Below are 25,491 nucleotides of genomic sequence, written 5' to 3'. Positions count from 1 at the left end.
CGCCGGAGTTCCCAGAGCGACAGCCGCTCCCTAGACAGTCGGATCCATTGAAGTCCCGCGAGTCTCTGGTCATTCCGTATTTCTGCGTGGACCTCCGATCTGTCTCATGGATACGGTGGAAACGCCTAAACATGTCTGATCAGCTGAGAGCGATATGGCAGCAAGGCACATCTGACATCTCCGGTAAGTCCGCGACGCAGAGGAATACATCTCGATCGCACAGTTACTAACCATATGAGTGAACAGATCGTGCCGCCACGTTAATCTCAGATATCCCTTATGCTGTGTTGCGAGCAGAACTCGATCGACGCAATGAGCGTCGCGATGTCGACGATGACAAGCCAACATGTGGCTCAAAGGACCGAGGAGCTTACAACACACCAATACATGTCATGGCCCTATTCCTCATATTGATCCTGAGTACACTAGGTATGTTCTATCGCATTCTACCTCCTATAATGACCTGCCTAACCTCATTCCTGGACAGCATGTTCATTTCCGGTCCTCGCCCGTCGATTCCCACGCCTCCCAATCCCCCGGCGCTTTCTTTTCATTTCACGACATTTTGGCACCGGTGTCCTAATTGCTACCGCCTTCGTGCATCTTCTTCCTACAGCGTTTGTTTCGCTGACGGATCCCTGTCTTCCTCGGTTCTGGAGCCAGACGTATCGCGCGATGGCAGGGTTTGTTGCAATGGTCTCGGTCTTCGTAGTCGTGGTGGTCGAGATGTTCTTTGCGATGAAAGGAGCAGGTCATGTGCATGGGAGCGAATACGACCAGTTGATCAGCAGCGGCGATGGTGCGGCAGAATTTGACTCGGAGGAAGCCGACTATTTACGCCTCGAGGGACACGAATCGACAGACAACATCCATATGAGTAGAATGGGCGAGGGCAGCAGCAATCCTACTCTACAACCTTCGAACGGTGCCAGCAAAGACACCGACGATATCAGCTTTGATGACTCGGAGCCCTACGAGACACCTAATTTGAATGCACCCAACAACAGAGGCTTTCCGAGTTCGGAGAACCACCGCTTACATGCGGATCATTCTCACCACCAACCAGGCGGCAAATTGCAAAACCCCCAGCGTCAATTGCTACAATGTCTTCTGCTGGAAGCCGGTATCCTCTTCCACAGCGTCTTCATCGGAATGGCTCTCAGCGTCGCAACAGGGACGTCATTCGTGGTGCTCCTGGTCGCTATCTGCTTCCATCAGACGTTTGAGGGCTTCGCTCTGGGGTCGCGCATTGCCTCGCTCATTCCGGACCTTTTCGGTCCCTCTTCCCCGAAACCGTGGCTCATGTCGCTTGCATATGGCACGACAACGCCTATCGGGCAGGCCATCGGCCTCGTCATGCATAATATGTATGATCCAGCGAGTGCCACAGGCCTACTCATGGTTGGGATTACCAACGCAATCAGCAGTGGTCTCTTGCTTTTTGCCGGCCTTGTCGAACTCCTGGCCGAGGACTTCCTTAGTGAATCGAGTTATGCAACGCTCAGGGGTCGACGTCGCGTCGAGGCTTGTATAGCTGTCGCCAGTGGGGCCATATTGATGGCGTTTGTCGGTGCATTCGCCTGAACAAAAGTTATGCTCGGGGCGAATCTCGGGTTATGTATATTAGCTAGTTTAAATTTGAGTTATGGAATGCATTATCTATCGTGTCGCCAGCGCCAGCCGCTCTGACACTGATCAACCGGACGACTTTTCCGTGATCCTAACCATGGTATCTCGCTGTCAACTGGCAGTCGCCAATTCCAGTTGCGACTACGTCGCGTCAGCCTACGAAGGAATGTGAACCAGGTACACACTGGATCAAAGTGATATCATTATATATAGATTTTGTCTCAAAATTGGTTTGGCCTGCCAATGATAACTAGAGATATGCCACGCTCAATTCGGGCCAGACAATCGGTCCGTCTATTTAAACAAGCGACTCGACAACCATGGCACTGGCTCCGCCACCGCCATTGCAGATTCCGACACAGCCGATCTTGCCCTTCTTCGCCTTCAGAACACCAAGCAGGGGTGGTCAGAATACGAGCACCACTGGGCACCGGATGGGGGTGGCCCGATAGCGACAGCACCACCGTGAAGGTTAACCTTATCCTCCGAAATGCCAAGAAGCTTCATGTTAGCAAGAGCAACAACACTGAAGGCTTCGTTGATCTCGAAAGCGTCAACGGAGTCCTGGGAGACACCGGCATGCTTCAGAGCCTTGGGGATCGCCAGAGCAGGAGCGGTCGTGAACTTGCTGGGCTGGTGAGCAGCATCACCCCATCCGAGGATCTTCGCAACGGGCTTCAGGTTGAGCTCCTTCAGCTTAGCCTCGGAGACCAAGACAACAGCCGCAGCTCCATCGTTCAGGGGAGAAGAGTTAGGAGCAGTGACAGTTCCGGATCCAGGAATGAAGGCAGGCTTCATGGCACGCAGCTTGTCGGGGTTAAGCTATGGAGGAAGAAGCATGTCAGCTTGGAATGCACCACGATACACGGACAGAAACTTACGTTCTTGGGCTCCTCATCCTGCGACACAGTCACGCCGGGCTTACCCCGGAAACCGGGGAGCTCAACAGGGGCGATTTCCTCATCAAACAGACCAGCCTTCTGAGCCGCCTGGGCTTTCTCGTAGGTCCGAATGGCGTAGTCATCCTGCTGTTCCCGGCTGAAATCATGGTCCTGAGCACACTCCTCTGCCTGCAGGCCCATAAGCTCCTGCTTACCCGCATCGGTCAGACCATCCTTCATGATTCCGTCCACCAGGGACTGGTGGCCATACTTCGCACCGGTGCGAAGGTTAGGAAGATAGTGGGGGGCGTTCGACATGGACTCGGCACCACCGGCCACAACGACATCCGCATTGCCCGTCATGATCGTCTGGGCTCCGAGGATGACGGCCTTCAGGCCGGAGGCGCACACCTTGTTGACGGTGGTGCACACCGTCGACTCCTCAAGGCCAGCGCGGAGGGCGCACTGTCTAGCGGGGTTCTGTCCGACACTTTTATTCGAGGGGGTATAAGCATCAGTCGTGGGTACTGGCGAGGATGTCGACTCACTTGGCGGAAAGGACGTTGCCGAAGAACACTTCCTGGACGTCGGAGGCCTTGATGCCCTCTGCCTTGTCAATGGCCGCTGATTGAACGATGTCAGCAGAGTGTCAAGCAAAGTAAAGTCGGCTGAATTTCTTACCCTTGATCGCATGGGCACCCAGCTGAGGGGCAGTCTGGCTCGACAGAGAGCTGAGGCGATATCAGAAGCTGTCGCATCGGATTATCAGAAAGACAATGACCAAGCTTACCCAAGGAAAGAGCCCACGGGGGTTCTAGCGGCGGAGACGATGTAGACAGGAGGCAACGAAGACATGGTGGGTGGTGATTATGTGGTGAATAGGGGGCGATTCGTTAACGTAAAAGATTGGGAGGGAATAAAGTGAGAGGTAGATGAGAGTCGGTGAGGAGAAGCAATTGAGGTAGATTAAGACAGTAATCTGCGATGGGGAAGTCCCGTGGATGGATAACGAAGGTAGACCTTCAGCAAATGTAAGACAGTGAGACCGAGCAACTCTGCAGCCTGTATTTATTAGGGGGGGGAGCAGAATGAAGTGTACAGTGCACTTCTTATCCTGCGGCTTCGGAGCGGCGTGGCGGGGCAGCAAACAACCAGAGCAAACATGGGAGGGAAATGCCAAGCTCGGTCCGTCTTAGGTAAACCTCATGAGCTTCCCGGGAAAAAATAGGAATGCGCCAGTTGCAACACTGGCGACCACTGTTCACAATCGTTCCCTCATCACCATGGACGATCTTTACGACGAGTACGCATTGAATCCATTCTTGTTCGATTTGCCGTTTTTCTCTGGCCACTGACGTGTATGTGCAGGTTCGGTAACTACATTGGAGAAGCTGCGGAGTCCGACGAGGAAGCCCAGCATGAGGAGGTCAACCCCCAAGCCTTCGCCTTTGACGAGGCTTTTGGAGATGACGATGAGGAGGAGGATCACGAAGCTAACGACCAGCAATTGATGGAGGTAGACGGTGGGTGCGCCCGATGCGATGCGATTTTCATCCCCACTGACTGGCCGTTCAGAAGGACCCTCCAACGCTGTTATTTTACACGAAGACAAGCAGTACTACCCAAGCGCACAACAAGTGTACGGAGAGGATGTGGAAACGTTGGTGCAGGAAGAAGATACGCAAGCTCTGTCGGAGCCTATCATCGCGCCGGTGCAACAAAAGAAGTTCGCGATCGAAGAAGCGGAATTGCCCCCGGTATACTTTTCGCGCGAGTTTATGACAGATCTCCTGAATTTCCCGGATCAAATAAGGAACGTCGCGATTGTCGGTCACTTGCATCACGGAAAGACCGCGTTCATGGACATGCTTGTCAACCAAACACACGACCTGAGCGAACGCCTGGAAAAGCGAGCGGGTACGCGAAAGGAGGAGCAATTGCGGTACACCGACGTCCATTTTCTGGAAAGAGAACGGGGCCTCTCTATCAAGTCAGCTCCCATGAGCTTGGTTCTGCAAGGCACGAAGGGGAAGTCTCACCTGTTCAACATCTTGGATACCCCGGGACATGTCAACTTCGTGGACGAAGTGGCTTCCTCTGTCAGACTCGCTGACGGTGTGGTGCTCGTCGTTGATATCGTGGAAGGTGTCCAGGCCAACACCGAGCAGATCATCAAGCATGCGGTGCTAGAAGACATGCCCCTGACCTTGGTTGTGAACAAAATGGACAGATTGATTCTAGAGCTGAAAATCCCCCCTAACGATGCCTACTTCAAGCTCAAACATGTGATTGAGGAGGTGAACACCGTTATTGAGAACGTTCTACCCGGTCAAGGCGAGAAGAAGCGACTGAGCCCCGAGAGGGGAAATGTTGCTTTCGCGTCTGCCTCCATGGGCTGGTGCTTCACTCTGCAGTCTTTCGCCAAAATGTATGCGGAGACGTATCCTCAGATTGAGACTTCGGATTTCGCGCTGCGGTTGTGGGGAGACATCTTCTTTAACCCCCGAAGCCGAAAGTTCACCCGCAAGGGTGTCGAAGAGAACTCCAAGCGGAGCTTCGTCAAGTTTGTTCTGGAGCCCATCTACAAACTCTACTCCCATACGATAAGTGAGAGCCCAGAGGATCTGAAAGAAACCCTGGCCACCGTTGGTATCAATTTGAAGCCTTCACAACTCAAGTCGGACGCGAAGGTACTGCTCAATCTCGTGTGTGAGCAGTTCTTCGGCCCTGCGACAGGATTCGTGGACATGATCAACCAACATGTGCCCTCTCCAGTCGAAGGCTCTACGAGGAAACTAGAGAGATACTACACCGGTCCACTCGACACGAAGGTAGCAAACGCAATGACGGCATGCAGCTCGGATGGCCCACTGGTCATTCACGTCACAAAGCTCTTCAGCAGTACAGATGCATCCACCTTCAACGCTTTTGGACGAGTAATGAGTGGAACGGCCCAGCCTGGCCAACAAGTTCGAGTCCTGGGAGAGGGTTACACCCCGGAGGATGAGGAAGATATGGTGATTGCAACGATTACTGATACTTGGATTGCTGAGACAGCCTACAACATTCCCACCAGCGGTGTCCCGGCGGGTAACTTCGTTCTCTTGGGCGGCGTGGACAACTCGATTGTGAAGACGGCGACTCTGGTTCCGCTCAAACTGGAGGATGATGAGGAAGCTCACATCTTCAAACCCATTCGGCATATGACGGAGTCGGTGTTCAAGGTTGCAGTGGAGCCGGTGAACCCATCCGAACTGCCCAAGATGCTGGACGGCCTTCGCAAGGTCAACAAGAGTTATCCACTGATCTCAACGAAAGGTCGAAGAATCTGGTGAACACGTTGTCCTAGGAGCGGGCGAGCTCTATATGGATTGTGTGCTCCACGACCTTCGGCGGCTTTACTCAGAAATGGAAATCAAGGTGTCCGATCCTGTAACACGGTTCTGCGAGACTGTGGTCGAGACGTCAGCCATTATGTGCTATTCCATCACGCCAAATAAGAAGAACAAGATCACAATGATCGCAGAGCCGCTGGATGACGGCATTGCGGAAGATATCGAAAGTGGACGAGTCAGCATCAAGGATCCCATCCGCAAAGTAGCCCGGTTCTTCGAAGAGAAGTATGACTGGGACAAGCTCGCGGCACGGAGCATCTGGGCCTTTGGGCCGGATGAAATGGGTCCCAACATATTACAGGACGATACGTTGCCGTCACAGATCGACAAGAAGCTCCTTGGGAGCGTACGAGACTCAATCACGCAAGGTTTCAGCTGGGGTACAAGGGAGGGTCCTCTTTGTGAAGAACGTAAGTGCATATGTGGATTTTCTATATGACGTGCCCCCCGAACAAGGAGGAAAACTATTCACAGTGGACATGTCGCTAACCAAGTGCAGCAATCCGGAACACGAAATTCCGGTTGACCGATGTTTCCCTCGCCGACCAAGCCATCTACCGAGGCGGCGGTCAGATCATTCCCACGGCGCGCCGCGCCATCTATTCTTCATTCCTCATGGCCTCTCCTCGCTTGATGGAGCCTATTTACTCTTGCACAATGACGGGACCCGCGGATGCTGTCGCATCGGTGTACACTGTGCTCTCACGCAGAAGAGGCCATGTTCTCTCCGATGGACCGATTGCGGGAACTCCACTCTATTCCGTCCGTGGCCTGATTCCGGTCATCGACTCATTTGGGTTTGAGACGGATCTGCGGATCCACACTCAAGGACAAGCCTCGGTGAGTCTTGTCTTTGACAAATGGAGTGTCGTTCCCGGAGATCCGCTGGATCGTGAGGTCAAGCTGAAGCCACTGGAGATGGCACCGGCGATGGCCACGGCTCGAGACTTCGTGCTCAAGACAAGAAGACGAAAGGGATTGGCGGAAGATGTTACGGTCAGCAAATTCTTGGAGCCTGAGCTCTGGAAGGGATTGAAGGAGAGCGGCGTTCTGGATTCATAATAGCATAATTGGTTGTTTGTGGGAGGGTCCGGTTCGGATTATGTTTCAGTTGAGTTCGAATATAGATATCGGTCGATCCGCAACCCGAATTGATAACTGTAGCGATATTCGGAGTTTCGATAGGACGTGCATTGTGGCCAAAACATAGATTACTGGCAGGTCTCCAGCATCTTGGCGATGACGCCCATTAGGGTTCCATTTTCCAATGCAGCCGCAACTCTCTCCTTATCCGCCAATTGTTTATTGACTTCGTCGGCAGTACTGTGCGTTCCCTCCTTGATCCGGACGTCAACGCGGAATCGAGGTGGGAGGGACTGCTCGAGTCGAACACGCACTCCCAACCCGATGACGGTGGCGAGACTGCAGTGGGTGATGGTTGGGGTGATCAGGACGGTGACGGTTCGAAGCGGCGACTCTGGCGCGTTCGGCAGAGTTGGCTTAATTGCGATATCAGGAAGTGACACTACCGCTAGTGCTCCTAGGGAGATAGGGTGCTCTGGGTCCGAGATGGTGGACACGAGGTCTATGCAGACATTATTAGCTCACGGCATAGAGGGCGATTGGAGAGACGCAGCCTACCGTAGATTTCTTGTTCATCGATCGGTTCTTCCAGGAGATCGCCTTCCGTGTCTGACTCTCCGGACGAATACGACTGGGGAGAGAGGTCGAGAGTGTCCGCCGGTGTCAGAAGGGTTCCCGCGAAGAGTCCGGTCTCCAAGGGCTTGTGGGATGGGGAGGCGCGTAGCCGTGTCGGAAGATCAGCGGCACTGAGGATGGTTGGATTGAGATTCTGAATTTCAGACGCCATGTTGGATCGTGATCAAGAGGAGGCTTGAATCGATGGTCTGATCAGGAGGGACTTGGGTGGGTGTGAGGAGGGGTCACCATTGATAGATAGTTAGCCATCGCGGAACAATTAATTTTTCCCCATATCCACCCGCCCCACACCCAGCGAATGAGTAAGCGTTCTGTGTGGTCCCGAATTTGTGGTAAAGTTCGCAGTCGTCACGGGAAGTTGTGCCACCTGCGAAATCTGACCGGTTCTTGTTGCGGACGAAGTGTACGGGGTATAGGTTCTTCTAGTGTGGATAATTGTAGGTGAACTGACGGGGCTGGTTTAGTTTCGCTATATATACTTGTACATATGTGATGATACCTTGGTACTGGTCGGAACTTGAAACGAGTGTAGGTATAGATTAGTCTATCATGGGGAAATTCGTCTATCGTTGCTGGGGTTTAATCCTTTCATTATTTAAAAGTTCTGGAAGAAAAAGGATACTGTTCTTGGATGCTTCAGAAGAAAACGAGCAGGTGATAGACTGCCCTGCTTACTCCTCTCGGCAATAGATGCCTGAATGCCCGTCCTGGTGAGATCGTCACTCCACGAGGGAAAAGAGGGGGGCGAATCCTAACCTTGGAAAGGCGCGGATGGCAGTACTGTACTTTGTCTGCGGTGCGGCCCCTCAACTTCCGAGGCGATCAGTGGTACCTCTCCCTCTCTTATTATTACTATCGATCACCTATTATCGATCCTTCCGTCGCACTCTCCTCCCTCTCCTCCTTTTACCCCCCCAAAATCCTCCTCGGCGTTTACCCACTCCAAATCGTCCGTCTCCGCTTGTCCCATTCACCACCTTCGATCCCGATCATCCTGATCCGTGTACATCATTCTTCTACCCCGACAAACCCATCCTCCCTCATTCCTCGAGAGACTTTTGGAAGTGCCACCATCCCTCGGGACCAATGGTGGTTTAATTCCGTTCCCATCATCGCATACGCTCACGGGCCGCCTCACCTGCATGTGAATCTCTTTAGAGACATTGGTGGACTTCCTATTCCTTGGTACCTTAATCCTCTCCAGCTCTCCATTCTGCCCCTTTGTATGTCATCTCTTCTTATCATCCGTCGATCTCCTCTTCGCGCCTCTGCCCATTGCCATCTCCCCTCTGGTGGGGTGATTTTCTTCATCCACCTGCGTCGCTGTCTCACTCCGCGTCCTCCGCTTTCGAGTCTTTTTAACTAAATGCCGGTTGGGCTGTGCGCGGATCCAGTGCGCTCTCCCCAGCTAGATTTGCCCTGCCGAGATTGACCGCGTCGCACCACGATGCAGACCGGATAACGCGATTCTGTTTGATTTGTAAGGTACTCGCGCGCTCCTCGTGCTATCTCTCTTCGAAACACCGAAAGTGTCTGCTTCCCCACCCGAGGCGCGCAACAAATCGCACTCGCAAGTTGGCCTCGTCACACCACAAAACGACTTCATCACTGACATGGCTGTCTTCTCGCTATAGTTATCCATTGAACCCTCCAACCACTTGATTCGTGGTCGCGAAAGCCAACTCACCGTTCCTGGTATAAAGCAAACCTCCCCTCATCTCGCCGCCGTGAACATCGCAAACCGAACATCCTTGGACGATCTCGCGAACTCTTACCTGTCCCGACGCACCTCAGTCTATGTATATATAATCTTCGCACTGACTCTGTCGCCATCCACGGGGATACATCGGACGGTTGCCGCTGTCAGAGGCCTTGATGAGCACAGCACTGAACAGGCCGCGATAACCAATTTCCACCGCTGAGTCGATTGGGGTTCGGTCTCAACCGTCGACTTTTACCAGTTGTCCGTTTCCCAAGGCTCCGTGATTGCTTGGTCCGGGCACCAGCACACGGTTGTACAAACATCACAACACCTCACTTTTGCTACTTCGTCTCGTCAGCAGGACGCTCGGGAAGCCAAATCTACTCGGACAAGGCGGGCCTTGATCCTCATTCTATTATTTCCTTGCGACATTGAAAATTTCATGCTTCCTTTTCTACGTCCCACCAAAGCATAATGCAGAGTTATTCGTTCGTGCCCCCAAGCGGGGCTTCAAGGGAGGGCCATAAGAGTAAGAACTCAGCATCAGCCTCCGTCTTTTTTGATCGCGTCTCAAGTATTCGGGGATTTCTACAAGGAACCTGCTAACGGCGGTGAAATACAGATTACGTCTTCGTTGACGAACACAATAGACATAAAAGACTCAAAGGTTCGTCCCCTCAAGTCTGGTGGATTATCCGACCTCGTGTCGCTGACTTGTTTCATATAGTGATGCGAGCTTGCAATGGCTGCAGAAAACGGAAGATCAAGTGCGATGCTGCTACGACTAATACCTGGCCTTGTTCAGCATGCACCCGCCTGAAATTAGTATGCGTACCGCCCAGTATTGGGCAGGAGGGCGAATTCGGCACAAACCAAAGGCCTGAGACCAATCCGACAGGGACTGTGAACACATCGGGAGCCCCAGAGTCCTCTATGTCTTCCTTCCACATGGCTCATAGTTTCGGAGAAGGCAACCAACCGGCTCTGGGCCACGTTCCGCAGTACAATGAAATGGGCATGTTTCCTCAATACATGCCTCCTACTTCCCAGCAACCCGGCCTTTATGACGTACGGCCACAAATGCCTGTTCCGCAACATTCTTACCCGCAATCGCATCTATATGCACCTCAACCTTCGGAGCTAGAGAATGTGGAGAGCGAAGCCTATGCGGACAATGACCAATCCACTGCCGAAAATCTCAGTGAAGTCCTAGGAGAACTGAAGATAGACGAGACGGGAATAGGTAACGCCCTCACGGATCGAAGAGGAAAGGCTAGAGGCACCTTGCTAATGTGGAGAATAGCGCCGTATATCCGACAACAGAGAAAAGAACGAGCTGAACCGGAACTCTCGTCGCAAGACGAAGACGAAGTCCTACCTCCCCTAAGTACGGGAGCAGGGTCGAGTATTCGCATACCTCCAGAGTTGATGCCATCCGATGATGAAGTCATGAATTACTTCAAAATTTACTTCAACGATATTCACCCCTACGTTCCTGTAGTGCATCGATCTCAACTGTACTACCAGTGGCAGCACGAGCGACATCTGATTTCTCCGTTTCTTCTCGAGGCATTATTTGCGTGTGCGGGGAGGTTATCGGATGACCCTGCCCAAGGAGCGCAGTGGTTGGCAATGGCGAACAGTGAGACAGCCTCCCTCGATATCCGCTCATCTTCTCGGGCGTCGTAAGCTGGTATCTAACTGTCTCGCCCAGGGCACGAATCGAGCTTCATGGATGTTCCACGTCTAAGTACAATTCAGGCTCTGTTGCTGCTATTGAAAGCACGAGAGTCGCTGCCAAAGAAAGGCTATTATTACCGCTCTTGGCAGACCGTCAAAACAATCGTCTCGATGTCCAAGGACTTGGAGATTCACGACCACTACGCCACACATGCTGATAACAAGCCCTGCGATTTGAGCCCGATAGAATGCTTAGTGCAAACGAGGGTCTGGCAAGCCCTTTTGATCGTTGAAGTAATGATTGGTGCACCACAAGGTACGTTCTTAATTCCGAGCAAATGACAGCTTCTAACCCGTACAGGCCGATCGGACTATGGAGTAGACTTGGACACAGTAAATATGAATCCAGCATTGGGCATCAAAGGACTCGATCAATTCGAAATTGATCGATCGAGGCAATACGCCTACTTCGTCCAGAACGCTCGGAACATTCGCATCATCACCGACATCTACCACAAGATCAAGAAACAAAAAGACTGGGGTGCCAACCCCAAGTTTGTTGAGAAGAGCAGCATGTTCACCGAATGGCTCCAAAGTCTGCCTCCAGACCTACAAGTCAACTATCCTCCAGATGGGTCGCCTCCTTGGATCCCGTCTCACTTTGTTGGAAACATGCATTCGCATTGTCATCTGGGCATTCTATTACTTCATCGGCCTCAGCTACTCGCGTCCAAATCTTTTGCTGCGGGCGGAGGCTGGAAAATCCACATGACATTATGCTACTCCTCGGCGAAGTGCCTCTGCAGGCTTCAAGAAGCTATTTTGGACCGTTTTGGGCTCCCAGGCCTGCTTTTTATGCTAAGAGGCATTAATTTTGCCATTTACTGCATCCTGACATGTACGATGCTGCATCTGGTATGTACATGGGCCACGGCCAATCTTCACCTAACAGAGCTGACGTGCTCGCAGATTGCCATAACCTCTCCTGACCCTAATTTCCACACGGATGCTCGAGATTATTTTACTCGACACATGCGCATCCTGGAACGATGCTCTGAGGCTTGGCCTATGCCGGAAATCCAGGCCCAGATCGACTCGTTGCGACTGGCATTCTCTGCCGATATCAATCGCCCTTTTGAGCTGAAAGCCACGTTTCCCTACGGAAGTCCTTCTGAGCCTTACCACCCCAGCCCACCACTCGATTCTCAGTACCACCCCCAAATTAGTCAGGTCTCCAGCGGTATGCAGAACAGATTGGGTTATAACGGTTATCCGGTAACCCCTCCAATATCGGCAGGTGCTGAAGACGCAAAATCAGACTCATCCCAACTACAACCTCTGGGCATCGTTCCTCCTCATCCAGTCTCGACGCAGTCCATGGACACACCACTAGTCGATGAGAACAGCTGGGATCCCACACGTATTATCAAGTAAGCAAGATATCATTGTCTTATGTCTGTCAGCATATACTAATGTCTTCACCCTCTAGTCAATGGGATATGGCCTTTTCCATGGCTCCCTCCACGATAAATTCGCCCCCCATGGCGATGAATAACCCTGCACAGGGGTTACAGACGCCTGTTTCAACCCAGTACCCAATTCAATACGGGGCACCGACAAAGGTCACACCAGTTGCACCGGCGCAGCCGATGCCGCAGTCCCAGGTCGGTGGACCAGTCGTGTTCACAGCACGTGATTGGCAGCAAAGTGTCGCCAGTGTATACGATCCTAATGGGCTGAAGCGTCGATGGAACTCAATGGATCTTGAGGCGGAACACAACTCCAAACGTCAACGTTGATGGCGTTTTCCAGCAAGAGGTTGTAGTTGAAGCATATGGGCGAAATGTCCGATCATTCCTACGCGTAAGAATATTTTTGGACATAAAGCGGTTTTTTATGTAGATATACCGAGTCAGTTTCATAAGTGCTAACATACGGGGATTGGGCTTTCAGCTGCAGTTATTGGAATAGTCCTTGATGGGACATGTACACATATCGGATTCACATCTTCATTGCACATATGCAACTGTCATTAAATGATAACTACTAGTGCGCCGAATTTCCCAGAGCGATAAAGTGAATTCGTGTAGAAAATTTCAAAGTTGAGATATAATAGATGCACAGACATGTCTAATCCTCCGGTATAATTTTTGACATTGCATGGCACAACCATAAACACAAGATGATAGAGCCCTGGACTTCTCTTTAATTTGCAGACGTCTATAGTTTGAACTTGCTGAGATAGTCAGTGGCCAGTTCAACGGCTTCGTCAACCTTGTCAGGGTTGACACCATTGCCAATGGACGTAGGGCCTTTGCCTCCGGCCTTGCCTCCAATAGCCCCGGAGACAACCGTCGCCCACTCGCTAGCAGAAGCGCCCTGCTCAGTGGCCGCCTATTATGAGTGTAAAAAAAGATTAGCCTGCTGCATTTAACCCGGGAAACTATGACCTTTCATACCTTCGAAACGTAACATCCATGAGCAACACGGCCGGCTGCGGCATCAGCAGCTAAAACGTATACCGACTTGTCCTGCATCTTGGACTTGACGTGGTTGATGGCTTCGCTGATAGCCTTGGAGTTGGCAGAAATCGGCAACTTGGCAACGAGCCAAGACTTTCCTTCATTACTGGCGTCGGCGAAATACGAGTTGATAGTGTCAAGAGCCTTCTTCGACTCGAGCTTCTGTTGCGCCTTCTGAGCGTCGACGATCTGCTTGTTGATGCGAGCAAACCGCTCGCGGAACTTCGACTTTTGAACCGCCGATACGATGAGCGAGTTAAGCTCAACCTGAATCTGCTTGGCCTCCTGCTCCTTCTCAGAGCCCAGCGGCATCGTTTCCAGACTAGCCAGACGCTTCTCAAAGTCTGCGGCAAGTCGCTGGACCTCATGAGCCTCTTCGCCAGTCACGGCGATGATACGGCGAATGCCCTTGGCGATTCCGCTTTCTTCGAGGACGACGAGATCCTTGATGTCGCCCGTTTTTTGCACATGGGTACCACCGCAGAACTCGATGCTCACTTTCTCCCAGCGGGGATCACTGACATTCTTCAGGATCTCCTCTAGCTCGACGCCGACGGAAACCACACGCACGGGGTCAGGGTACGTCTCACCAAAGACAGCCCTGACTCCGGAGATCTCCCGAGCAGTCGCAAGAGGCAGTTCTTGGGAGTAAACAGCACAGTTTTGCCGGATATATTCTGTCGAGATGTCCTCGACCTTCTGCAACTCAGCATCCGTGAGGGGAGATTTGTGCGAGAAATCAAACCGAAGTTTCTCCGCGGCAACAAGAGAACCTTTCTGTTCAATGCCGTCGCCAAGAACCTCTCTCAAGGCAAAGTTAAGGATGTGCGTTCCGGTATGGTTGTTGCGAATGGGCCACCGACGGAGTTCATCATATTCACAAATAACGCTGTCTCCCACAGAGAAAGAGCCATACTTCATGAAGCCGGTGTGGAGTACATATCCACCATAAAGCTGGACATCGCCAACCTCCAGCTCGGCTTGGCCATCAATGACGATCCGACCGGTGTCATTTTCCTGACCACCCTGCTCAGCATAGAAGTTGGTGCGGTCAAGAATGATGCCGAGCTGCTCGCCGGCAGTAATCTCGCTTGTCGAGGTGCAGAAGGACTTTCCGTGGTAGATCGCCTTAACCTGAGCCGTGATGTTTTCCCTGCCGAACTTGGCGGAATCGTCCGTCTTATGGACATCTTCCATCTTCTCCAGCTTTCCGAGGTCGTGAACATCCAGCTTAACTGCATCAGCCGCGGCTTTCTTCTGGCCCTTGCTGGCTTCCTTGGCTCTCAAACGGGCCTCTTCGAACTCGAGGTCATCAATGCGAAGGCCACGCTCTTCCGCCATCAGGCGAGTGAGGTCGACTGGGAACCCGAAGGTGTCGTAGAGCCTCCAAACATCGGCACCATGGAGTTTGTCATCTCCCTTTGTCTTGGACTTCTGGGCGTATTGTTCGAACTGACGTTCGCCGCGATCCAGAGTCTTAGAGAAAGAGATTTCTTCCTCGTCAAGGATTTCCATCACATCATGCTGCTTCTTCTTCAGCTCCGGGAACATGTCGCCCAGCTGGTCAACGACAGTCGGGACAAGCTTGGAGAAGAAACTGCCAATCTCAACCTGGAAGTATTTTCTAGCGTAGCGGGCACCCCGGCGCAGAACCCGGCGAATGACGTAGCCACGTCCATCGTTGTTCGGCATTACACCATCGGAAATTGCAAACATGAGGGTCCGAATATGGTCTGCAACAACACGGTAGGCAGTGTCGATGCCATCCACGTCATCGGCTCCGAAGCGTCCTTGGTATTCCCGGGCTCCGGTAATATCGCGGATGGCGTCGAACAGCGGGGTAAATACATCAGTGTCGTAGTTAGAGGACTTGTCCTGGAGAATCGAAACCAGTCTCTCAAAGCCCAGTCCAGTATCAATATGCTTGTTGGGCAGGGGTCTCAGAGATCGATCCGCTTCACGGTTGTACTGGATGAACACGTTGTTCCAGATCTCGAGGACATTGGGGTCATCCATGTTGACCAGGTGGGCAGCGTTGCGGCCCCCAATTCGATCGTAATGGACTTCACTGCACGGTCCACAGGGGCCTTGGTCGCCCATTTCCCAGAAGTTGTCTTTCATATTTCCGGGAAGGATGTGGTCATCAGGAACACCCACAGCTTTCCAGAGTTCTTTAGCTTCCAAGTCGGGTTCGAGGCCGCCTTCTTTATGGCCTTCAAAGTATGTCACGTAAAGGCGCTGAGGGTCCAAACCGTAGACGGTGGTGAGAAGTTCCCAGGAGTACCGAATTGCCTCTTTCTTGAAGTAATCGCCGAAAGACCAGTTGCCCAGCATCTCGAAGAAGGTATGGTGATATCCATCTTTTCCGACGTCGTCGAGGTCCTACAGAGATCCTTGTCAGCTCCAACGCATATATTATAAGATTTCGCCTTGCTCACATTATGTTTTCCGCCAGCGCGAATACACTATTGGGTGGGTTAGCTCTCAACTCAAGTGGCTGGTGGGGGGTAACATGAGGGGTAGCACTTTTTGCGAATTGACCGCGCTCTTCAAGGTTGCGAAATCCGAGTTGGGATCAACGGTACCGAGGAAGATCGACTTGAACTGGTTCATTCCAGCATTGGTGAAGAGAAGGGTCGGGTCGGCGAGGGGGACGACCGGCGACGAGGCGACTGTACGCAGGGAAATTTGTTAGCAAATACATGAGGGGAGGATAGAGCGCGCGACGGTGGCGATACCGAAAGTATGGCCATTCTTCTTGAAGTAGTCGAGAAAGGTATCCCGAACACGCTTCGCAGTCCATTCCGGACCGCGCAGAGAATCGGAACTCATCCTAAAGGGTGGTGGGCGAGGAGGGGTAACGGGAGAAAAGGTCGACGGCGGAGGTGGGGGAGTGTGAAGATGGTAGAATGTTCTGGGGTTTGACCTAAAAGGCGACAGCAGATGAGTCAAGCCCAGTTCCCCCTCCTTCAAAAGCCTCTGGACTCGCATCAAGGCTCGCCCACTCGACGATGCATCCACTTGCTCTCGGCTCCCGCTGCACAAGGCCCGTAATATAAATAAGAGAGATTTCTGGCCGATTCGCGACCCACTGAAAAGGAAATTTTCCCGATTCTTGCTCTGGCCGGCTGGGACTGGATGCGGTGGATGGCTGAACTTGCTGCTGATACGGGACTCCCTCACGGAAAAAAACGTCCCGCCGAGGGCGATCCCGAAGACCAGCCGCTGGCAAAGAAGTTCGGCCGTCTGCAATTAGGTACGTCCACGTTACCATCTATGGGCTTCTCCAGATATACCGATTACTATTTGGACATTATCTCATGCAAGTCAGATCCTATCGCCAATTATGCGTCTCCACCAGACTCGTCCGACCGGAGTACAACCTCATCGGATAGCTCCCTGATGATGTTGGACGATACCAAACACACGATTTACATTCATGATCTGGACCGGGAGATAGAAGATATAGATAAAACAGATAGCGCTTTCTCATTGCTACCGGGTCTGGGCGAGAACCTGTCGACAATCCCGCGATTGCTTGTCCCAGCTCCCGGACCCAAGGGCAATGAGTTGGTCTTGTACCGGGAACCAGCGTCCTTGACAGTCCCGAGGGAGGTTGATAATGTACGACGAGCGTTGATCGAGACTCGCGAACGAGCTCGAAGGGGGAACCGGGTCGAATCATGTAGTCCTGGGGTTGGCGTAACCCCCGGTCCATCTGAAGATGCAGTTGACCTGAATCATAGCGGACAGGACGATCAAATGGACATTGATACTGGGGTTTAACAATTGTGTATATTCCGTGCGACTGGCTGTGCCGTCGTGTTCTTGGTATCATCTTCTGTAGAATATCCCATTATAGCCATCATACAAAAGGCTGGATTTATAGGTCTGGAATTAGTAGATGATTAAATTCGACCATCATACTCGACAAAAGCAGGTCTCAGATACCACGTTACTCTGGCTATCCACGCACGTCACTGGAAAACCGAAGTGGGTGAGTTTTCCTGGAATATCTACGGAGTAGAGTGAATGCTTGACTCGGTTTGGTGGATCTATACAACGTAGGGCTACGACTTTACCTGCCGGAGTGCGTTAATTGGGATGTTCGCCCCATCGAACACGTCTAGTGTAACTGTCATACCGTACCGTAAGTTACATAACTTGGAGCAGATCTTAAGCACTATGTATCATTGTAACGTCATCGTATTATTTAACGTCAGATACACGGACCCGCCCCGTGACCTGAACGGGAGTGAGGGTCGTTGCAGGTGGAGTATCGACCGCAGCGCTATCGCTGGCTTTAAATGTGACCAGCATCCGGTGTCAAACGCAGGACCCATACCTGCAGCCCTCGGCAGCTCTGGAAGCAGCTGTGACCGGTGATGACCTACTAGACCATCTACTGATTGATGTGGTCGCACCGACTCTTGACCCGTCTACATCCAGCTGGGCCTGCGAATCTTTTACGACGGCTTCCTTGGACAGTCTCCAGGGGAACAAGAGAGCAACAACGGCCATTTGATACGATTTCCTTTCATCCTCCGCCCTACCTCATCCTCCGCCTTCTCCTCGACTCTTAACGTGGCTTATGAGGAGATCTGCTCTTCTTGGTTGAATGAGCAGTCTCCGCATTACTCACGAAATACCTCAGCTTTGCCGCATTCTCCCTCATCAAGATGTCCACAACAACCAGTCCGGCCCCGGATGCTACCAGTACACATCACAGCAACGGTGACGGGGGTCCGACAAGCTCCCCTCTACTTTTCTTTGTCGCTCTCGGGTTTGGGGTTGTGTTCACGAATCTATGGTACGTCCACCGTCGAAGGTGACGCATTGCAGGGTCATTCGCTTATCTTGGTTCTCGCTAGGATCATTGTCGGAGTAAAGTACTGTTTTCGCTACAATCAGCGCAATCGCCAACTGCGAAACGAAGAAACTGGGGATCCCATCGATTTGGTCCCCATGCCCCGACCGCACCGACGAAGAAGGGAGAAGAAGTTGATGAGCATGGACGAGGTCAATGAGAGATTTCCTCTTGTCAAATACAAGGTATGGAGGTCCTCTCGTGCGAATGAAGGTCTCCCGACAGAAGGGGGGATATCGGCGCCGAATAGTCGGCCGCAAAGCCTCAAGGGCGAAACCCACGGCTCTTCTCCAAGTGTCGGAATTCACGATCTACCAACGGCCTCACAGACTAAGGGCCACTATCGAGTTGATTCGACCACATCCCAGTCGTCAAGCCCTCCCCAACATGTGGAAATGTCGATGGTGCAGCCCCAGGGGTCTGATTCACATTACGCCGAGGTGAAAAAGGAGTATGAGCACGATTCGTTGGAAGCCGACGATGAGGACATGGACAATCACATTAGCACCGCTGTTCCTACCGAAATGCTACCCAATCCGGGCGATTCCTGCGCCATTTGCCTTGATATGATCGAGGATGACGATGACATCCGAGGGCTGACGTGTGGACACGCTTTTCATGCATCGTGTGTTGATCCGTGGTTAACAAGTCGGAGGGCTTGTTGCCCGCTATGCAAAGCGGATTACTATATTCCAAAGCCGCGCCCAGAACGTTCTGAGCCGTCCGAGAATCCTGACCGCTCCGGCCGCGGCCAGTCGACTCGCATCACTGTCCTGAACGCACCGGAACCTGTCTTCATCGGAGGCAGAGTAAATCCGTTCAGGACACGACGGATAGCACCGAGGCAGAGTACGTCTTCTCCAAGCAGACTCACAACACAATTTTCCCTGCCGCATTTTGGACGACAACGGAATAACCACACCGAGGGCTCATCAGACCCTGCACAAGAGCGCCCTGGTCACCGAAGCTGGGTTTCGAGATTCCCTTCTGTTCGGAGTCTTAGACTTCCCATGTTCTCTTCTAGTCGACGGTCCACTCCCACAGAAGCAGGCACTCAAAATGCAACCGGGCCGCGGTCACAAGAAGAGAGAACGCCGAGTCAACTAGAGGCTGGCACCCGCACCTAGCCTCGGCATGGAGGCTCTATACCTGAGACTGCTATTTTCTTTCCTTCCCCTTGATTCCTGGGTGCTATCTGTGATAGTAACCATGACAGGGCGTGCAAGCCACGCTTGTTTGTTGTACAGTACATCGTGTCTCCCGATCGAAGGCTAGCTTTCCAGCCTTACTTCTGTCGGCAACTTCCAGGATGTTCCTCTTCCCCGCTATTTCTGCGTATCTTCTTATTTTGCTGCCCTTTACCCCCACTTACTGATGACGGCGTTGGTGACAGTTTAGCTCGCAACCGGGTCAAGGCTGGTATCCGGAGGGTTGGCGTCATGTGCTTGGCTTTTTCTTGTTCTGGGTCCTTATTTCTTGGGTTACTTTACTGAGGTTCATGTACATTCTGACATCGGAAATACTACATTCGCAAACTGCTGGCCATCCTCTATGTAGTGTGGATCGTGTAAAACATATGTACATCTCGAAAAAAGAACCACCAGTAAACCAAGGATATGGCTTTCACTCAAGCGGTCATTATATCCATTAAAGACAAGAACAATTGCAGGGAAGCAGGGTATAGAATGGGCTCTACTTTTGTGAGCTGGTGGCCCCGACCCCAGCACTGATAACCCCTGGAAGCTCTCCCTGCCCAACATTGAAGAGCATGCCAATAGCAGAACTGATTGCTACAACCACGAGAATAGTAATGCCCGCGATAAGGAAGAACGGCGAGCTGATATCTCTCTTCTGGCATGCAGCACCTCCCCAGCGCACTTTCTGCACCGTCCCGTCGTCCCGTGTGATGGTGGTTTCCTGGCACTTGCAAACATAGCAATCGCTTGCGCCTCCCTCAGTCGCAGCGCTTGACTTTTTGTAACAGAATCCATGGCCGGAGCAGTTGTTCGTCGCCTCGCTGCAGGAAGAGTTCGAGGCATGACACACAGGAGCTATAAGGGTAGTCTGCTGACCAGACGCCCTCGCCGAGATTTTGTGGACGGAGTTGGTCTTGGGAACGCTTCGAGAACTCAATGTCTGCCTCAGTCCTTGGGCGCCGGTGGGCAGAAGAAGTGTCGTGACCTCGTTTCCATCAAGTGCAAGGCCTGGGAGGCCGCGGAAGAGAGTGCGCAAAGAGCCCGCCAATGTAGGCTCCATTGAGTCGGAGAGCTACAGGAGAATTAGAGATCACTCAACCAATTTAGAGAACGACAAGGATGTACCTCTAGAGTCAGAACCGATAGCAGCGCGTCCTCGCTGGTCCAGGATTCAACAGCCTGAACATTATTCAGTAGCTGCTCATCAAACACCTGTCCTGGAGCTTTGAAGAAGGGGTCCTTCCGAAGACAGTCTGCAGTGATCTGAAGGTTCATTTCTTGTGAGTCACAGGTCTATATCGTCATAATAGGTAATAATCCTCGGCCCGAGACGCACCTTGGCAGCATTGGATCCAGCCTTGCTGTCAGCAAAAGACACACAGTGCCTGTCACCACCTAGTGTTCCAGCTTCGGGGTCGAGGAGACCAACGAAATCCGTGTCTAGAAAGTTGGTCGAGGGGTGCGAGACCACTAGATTGTTCGGGTACTCGTCTCGGATAGAGGAAGCTAAATCGCATGTCAATGTTAGCCTAGCTCATCCATTGCTCTTCGCATCAGAGTTGAGCAGGTTGTTGAACATACCCACTTGCGGGTCTACACCCCGTACGATGAAGAGGGTCTTGGTGATTTCATCCTTGCCGTAAGTAGGTCCGCTAAATAAAGGATTTGGTGTTCCACCAAACTTATTCAAAAGCTCAACCGTGTCCGGATCCACGTTTCCGAGAGTCGACATCGGAGCTTCCATGCGGAGCTCCAAAAGACGCTTAGCCGTCTCATCCGATATGGCTGGGGTATCCAGGCTCTCCCAGGAGGAATAGGTATCGAACGCGAATACCGAAGCTCCACAGGCTCTGGCAGCCAGCGATGCTGTCACTGACAGAGCCAGGACGCCCTTGGAGAGCTGCAACATTCCGGATTCAGTAGACGGTCGAGGACTTGGAATGATATAGAAGGGATGGATCGTGCGCAGAAGCGCCTTCGGAAATCCTGGGTCGCTGGATAAAGGTTATGGTGCTCGCCTGGCAGGTTTCCCGTCCGACAGAGCAGTAACAACCAGATGTACGGAGTACGTATGTCCGCAGGGATCCCATCGACGGCAGCTCCTTGGCGGGTTGTCACGTGGAGGGGCGAGGGCCAGGCCCACCCCGAATCGCGGACGGAGTTACGGAGCAGAGGCAATCAGTCATTCTTTAAAGACTGTTGGATGCAGAGTAAATCTGCCGTGGACGGACTTCTTCGCTGATCTCGGACAACAACAGACTTTTTCCTCATAACTCTGTGTGCATCCTCTACTAGATATCGCCGTTCACCCTCCTTTCGCCACCACTTCGCTCCGGAACGCTCTGCCCAATTTGTCTTTCGCGGTTTATTGACGGGATCTATCAAATCGTCAGTCCATCGTCCACTTGGAAGCTTCACACCGCAACACCAGCGACCGATATGTTTCTGCCTTGAATCGCTCCGGTATATGCAATCCCTCAATGTTTCGGCTTAGGCATTTTCTTCCCAACCCTCAGTTATTCTTCCGGATAAGTCCTCCATCCTCGCGGAATTCACATATCGCCAATGTCCGCCAGGTAAAATTCAAACGGCCATGGATCAGGTAGCTTCCGTCTCGATGCGCTCTAGATCCGATAGGATACTGATATAATTTCAGGAAATTCCTATCCTCGTGCTTACTCTACGGCACCGCGTTCCATCTTTGGAGTTCCTTTGTCCTCCTGCAGTTTGATGATACCCTCCACGACGTCGATGAAGTCGAGGAATCGCAGTCAGGGAATAAGCGCTCAGTCAAAGACACCGACGAAAACCGCCAGTACTCTGAAGAAGCCACGGATGCAGATCCGATCTTCATTCCCTTGGGTTGGCCGCGGCTCCGCAAGGGTGAGCTGTATGTCGCCTCGGATCCAGAATGGAAGGAGTTTGCAAAGATTTCTCGGGATCGCGAAAAACTTCAGGCTTTGAGAGGTGGGTTCTTCGCTCGCGTATTTCCAGCATATGCTGATTCATGCAGAGGAATTGACATCCGTTGTACTGAGGGATGCCTCTCGGTCAAATATGCTTCTGGGTGCTCTAGGTGGCCCTCTCACCGTCACAGGGTCCTGGCTAGTGCACCACTTCCCGCACCGTTCTCCACCCTTATACAGCCGCTCGGGGTAAGTGGAATCTTCTTGGAATAGTTGGCGTGTGCGCTCACAATCTTCCAGCATAGAAATTACCGATACGGGCGTATATTGGACCGAGAGACTCATGTCGTCGGAACATGGTGACTTGATGCGGAAATGCATGCGGCCACTCTTCGTGACACTCGCGATTAGGGATGCGTACATGGTGTTATTCAAAAGACAGCTTGCGCGGATGAATATCTCAGATCAAGAACAGAGTGTGGGCAGCACGCATCTGCAACAGCAGAAAGAGTTATCGGCCGATCTCAGAACTCTCGACGGACTGAGCGGCATATTTCAACTGGAGGCATCTTCACAACAGCCTCCTAGTCCCCCACAAGATGCTCCCCAAGGAGATTCCGACTCCCGCTCTCATCCTTCTTTCCTTATCTCCACTTTACAACGGTTGCCGGTGCCAAAGTTTGGACCGGGCTCTGATTTGCACGCAGCTTCCTTGGCCTTCAAACTGAGACTGCACGACTGCTGGGCTCGCGAGTTACACACTCCGCCTCCTGGTGTCTTTTACTTCCTTGGTCCCGTCGGCCTGAAAGGTCCGCGGGGGTTCTGTAGGGTTGAAGTCAAGGGCGAATACGACCCAGCGACGGCAAAATGGACGCTTGTCTCATTGCAGCTCAAAGACCTGAGCCTTTTTCAGCAAAAGCCACTCGGGGATCCTTAGAACAGTGAACAGCGACATTAGTGTAAATAGATTATGAGGAACTATAGAATCTGTAATAAGGCCTATTGGAGTTGGTGGGTTTCTTTCTCGGTGGGATAGAGGCTCCATACCTAACTTCTACCTATGTTGTATATTGTACTCCATATATGGTACGGTACGCCTAAGTTCTGGGTCAAATTAGGTTCATCAATGCCTAACCTTCATCCTTATTCCTGAGGATGGCGCCGCCGACCCCACCTATGATGACATCTAATTATGTCTAGGTACTTTAGACGCCGGGAATGGCTTCCCCGGCAGTTTATCTTGGGCACTGCGTCGTACTTACTAACCGGTTGATGTCATCTTGCTCTAGGTGGGGGACATCGTTCAAACCCCGTACATCTCCCACGAACGCCCATAACCTTTCCATCCCAGATATAACCTGCCGTCTCAGATTGAGCCGATCCCATCTCTAAGAACTTGACTCCAATTGATCAACGGCAATGGCGCTTAATCCGAGATTCGCTGGCCAAAGACTGCTTGCTTCTGCAGTCCAACAACCACAGCACACCCTCGAGCTGTGTAAGTAAAATAGTTGGTTTGGTGTGGTATGAAATCTGACAATGCGACAAATCCAGACCTCGACTACGTTTGTCCTGTCAGTCTCCTGGAAGCCAACTATCTACTGTCGTCTTGTTTATCTTAAGGCTGACAAAGATAGTTCTCTGCGAAATTGTACAAGACGTTCTACAGTTCAGTCAAGCCTGTGATCGAGAAGCAGTATGCGTCCAAGCTGCAGGTGATCTTCCGTCAACACATTCAACCCTGGCATCCATCGTCGACTTTGACGCACGAAGCTGGGGCGGCGGTCTTGAATATAGCCCCCGAGAAGTATTGGGACTTCAGTGCAGCCCTGTTTGAGCACCAGAAAGACTACTTCGATGTCAGCGTTGTCAATGAGACACGCAACAAAACCTATGAGAGGCTTGCCAAGCTTGCGGGGAGCGTGGGAGTCGACGAGCAGGAGGTCCTCCGGATGTTGATGGTCAGCGACAAACCAAGTGCCGACGGGCAGCTGAATACCGGAAATCAAGTCACCAACGATGTCAAACTGATGGTGAAGGTAAGTACCGTCCCGGGCGGTTTTTGGTCCAAGCCGGCAATCTAATACAAAGTACAGGCGGATCGCGTCGTTGGGGTTCATGTTTCTCCAACGGTGTTCTTCAACGTATGGTTCCCATGGTATACATAATCTGGAGGACCCTGATAACTGACTCCATCGTGTAGGGGATTGAAGAGCCGGCGATTAGCAGTAGTTTCACGGCTACCCAGTGGGAGGAATGGTTGGCTAAAAATATCGCCTGATCACTTGCGCTCTAGGACCTGCTGCGAATATGAAGGAGAGACAGTGCATGAGAAAATGGCGATTATGGAATGGTGGTAGTAACTTAGTGGTAGGAAAATGACACGCTTTAAACAGAATCGAACCATATCTCATTGCGAACCTTCCTGTAGAAGGACATGATTGCCTAAAACAATCTTGTTATATGCATTGTGCGCAACCTAATGCTCGACTGGTCTTGGTTTCTTTCTTTGTCCAGGCTGATTAGAAATTTTGGCGGTTATCGACGGGTTGTTCACTGTGAGATTGGCGGTTGATAGTTTAGAGGACGTCTGTTTTCAATCTTTTGTTAGTACGAGAAGGGAGAGCAGAATGGGAGAAGCTGACTTAAACAGAAGGATATGTGGTTCGGGCTCATGGACTTCGTAGTGCTCCCAGCCCAGACTCTGGCGAACAGTATGGGTTAGAAAATCGACCTCATAGCACTCTCAGCGTGCGCCGCATACCTGTGTAATACCGAGTGCACGCCATTCGTCCTCCCAGAGCAACTTCAATGTTCCTTTCGAGCTGTCAAAATAGTCCGCGGGGATCTTCTTGAGCATGTTTTTGGGGAGTTGAACATGGCGATATTCGAATTGATCGTCCGAGTATCTGCGTTTGCGTCAGCATTCCAGGGAAATTGACCAACTAGACTTCGCTCCATACCTGGCAGAATAATGGATAGAATCAATGAACT

The 25,491-nt window shown here is 51.9% G+C and overlaps 10 protein-coding genes across 10 annotated transcripts; 5 read left to right on the top strand and 5 right to left on the bottom strand.

Moving 5' to 3' along the window:
- Nucleotides 1–131: 131 nt before the first annotated feature.
- ATEG_00013 (putative ZIP family zinc transporter) lies at nucleotides 132–1,584 on the top strand (the record flags this gene model as incomplete). The annotated part of the gene is made up of 3 exons (XM_001210099.1): nucleotides 132–183; nucleotides 247–429; nucleotides 488–1,584. 3 exons carry the CDS (start codon nucleotides 132–134, stop codon nucleotides 1,582–1,584), a joined length of 1,332 nt encoding a protein of 443 aa, XP_001210099.1.
- A 429-nt stretch (nucleotides 1,585–2,013) lies between these two features.
- erg10B (acetyl-CoA C-acetyltransferase) lies at nucleotides 2,014–3,365 on the bottom strand (the record flags this gene model as incomplete). Its single annotated transcript, XM_001210098.1, has 5 exons — nucleotides 2,014–2,451; nucleotides 2,511–3,000; nucleotides 3,059–3,134; nucleotides 3,192–3,241; nucleotides 3,301–3,365. 5 exons carry the CDS (start codon nucleotides 3,363–3,365, stop codon nucleotides 2,014–2,016), a joined length of 1,119 nt encoding a protein of 372 aa, XP_001210098.1.
- Nucleotides 3,366–3,793: 428 nt separating this feature from the next.
- On the top strand, nucleotides 3,794–6,967 carry ATEG_00011 (116 kDa U5 small nuclear ribonucleoprotein component; the record flags this gene model as incomplete). Its single annotated transcript, XM_001210097.1, has 5 exons — nucleotides 3,794–3,813; nucleotides 3,879–4,033; nucleotides 4,086–5,828; nucleotides 5,860–6,315; nucleotides 6,405–6,967. 5 exons carry the CDS (start codon nucleotides 3,794–3,796, stop codon nucleotides 6,965–6,967), a joined length of 2,937 nt encoding a protein of 978 aa, XP_001210097.1.
- A 149-nt stretch (nucleotides 6,968–7,116) lies between these two features.
- On the bottom strand, nucleotides 7,117–7,775 carry ATEG_00010 (iron-sulfur cluster assembly protein CIA2; the record flags this gene model as incomplete). The annotated part of the gene is made up of 2 exons (XM_001210096.1): nucleotides 7,117–7,490; nucleotides 7,547–7,775. The coding sequence occupies 2 exons, from the start codon at nucleotides 7,773–7,775 to the stop codon at nucleotides 7,117–7,119; spliced, it is 603 nt and encodes a 200-aa protein (XP_001210096.1).
- Nucleotides 7,776–10,274: 2,499 nt separating this feature from the next.
- ATEG_00009 (fungal specific transcription factor domain-containing protein) lies at nucleotides 10,275–12,805 on the top strand (the record flags this gene model as incomplete). The annotated part of the gene is made up of 6 exons (XM_001210095.1): nucleotides 10,275–10,569; nucleotides 10,630–10,968; nucleotides 11,041–11,322; nucleotides 11,368–11,921; nucleotides 11,976–12,436; nucleotides 12,496–12,805. The coding sequence occupies 6 exons, from the start codon at nucleotides 10,275–10,277 to the stop codon at nucleotides 12,803–12,805; spliced, it is 2,241 nt and encodes a 746-aa protein (XP_001210095.1).
- A 421-nt stretch (nucleotides 12,806–13,226) lies between these two features.
- ATEG_00008 (alanine--tRNA ligase) lies at nucleotides 13,227–16,360 on the bottom strand (the record flags this gene model as incomplete). Its single annotated transcript, XM_001210094.1, has 5 exons — nucleotides 13,227–13,400; nucleotides 13,466–15,910; nucleotides 15,967–15,993; nucleotides 16,070–16,200; nucleotides 16,231–16,360. The coding sequence occupies 5 exons, from the start codon at nucleotides 16,358–16,360 to the stop codon at nucleotides 13,227–13,229; spliced, it is 2,907 nt and encodes a 968-aa protein (XP_001210094.1).
- A 1,847-nt stretch (nucleotides 16,361–18,207) lies between these two features.
- ATEG_00007 (uncharacterized protein) lies at nucleotides 18,208–19,522 on the top strand (the record flags this gene model as incomplete). Its single annotated transcript, XM_001210093.1, has 2 exons — nucleotides 18,208–18,338; nucleotides 18,400–19,522. The coding sequence occupies 2 exons, from the start codon at nucleotides 18,208–18,210 to the stop codon at nucleotides 19,520–19,522; spliced, it is 1,254 nt and encodes a 417-aa protein (XP_001210093.1).
- Nucleotides 19,523–20,087: 565 nt separating this feature from the next.
- On the bottom strand, nucleotides 20,088–21,500 carry ATEG_00006 (DUF3844 domain-containing protein; the record flags this gene model as incomplete). Its single annotated transcript, XM_001210092.1, has 4 exons — nucleotides 20,088–20,663; nucleotides 20,717–20,854; nucleotides 20,928–21,097; nucleotides 21,173–21,500. The coding sequence occupies 4 exons, from the start codon at nucleotides 21,498–21,500 to the stop codon at nucleotides 20,088–20,090; spliced, it is 1,212 nt and encodes a 403-aa protein (XP_001210092.1).
- Nucleotides 21,501–22,596: 1,096 nt separating this feature from the next.
- On the bottom strand, nucleotides 22,597–22,920 carry ATEG_00005 (uncharacterized protein; the record flags this gene model as incomplete). Its single annotated transcript, XM_001210091.1, has 1 exon — nucleotides 22,597–22,920. One exon carries the CDS (start codon nucleotides 22,918–22,920, stop codon nucleotides 22,597–22,599), a length of 324 nt encoding a protein of 107 aa, XP_001210091.1.
- Nucleotides 22,921–23,916: 996 nt separating this feature from the next.
- ATEG_00004 (DsbA family protein) lies at nucleotides 23,917–24,778 on the top strand (the record flags this gene model as incomplete). Its single annotated transcript, XM_001210090.1, has 4 exons — nucleotides 23,917–23,995; nucleotides 24,052–24,071; nucleotides 24,135–24,536; nucleotides 24,701–24,778. The coding sequence occupies 4 exons, from the start codon at nucleotides 23,917–23,919 to the stop codon at nucleotides 24,776–24,778; spliced, it is 579 nt and encodes a 192-aa protein (XP_001210090.1).
- Nucleotides 24,779–25,491: the final 713 nt, after the last annotated feature.

Source organism: Aspergillus terreus, genomic scaffold, assembly GCF_000149615.1.
Source record: "Aspergillus terreus NIH2624 scaffold_1 genomic scaffold, whole genome shotgun sequence".
NCBI classification, from domain to species: Eukaryota; Fungi; Ascomycota; class Eurotiomycetes; order Eurotiales; family Aspergillaceae; genus Aspergillus; species Aspergillus terreus.
This window is presented reverse-complemented; position numbering and strand designations above follow the sequence as displayed.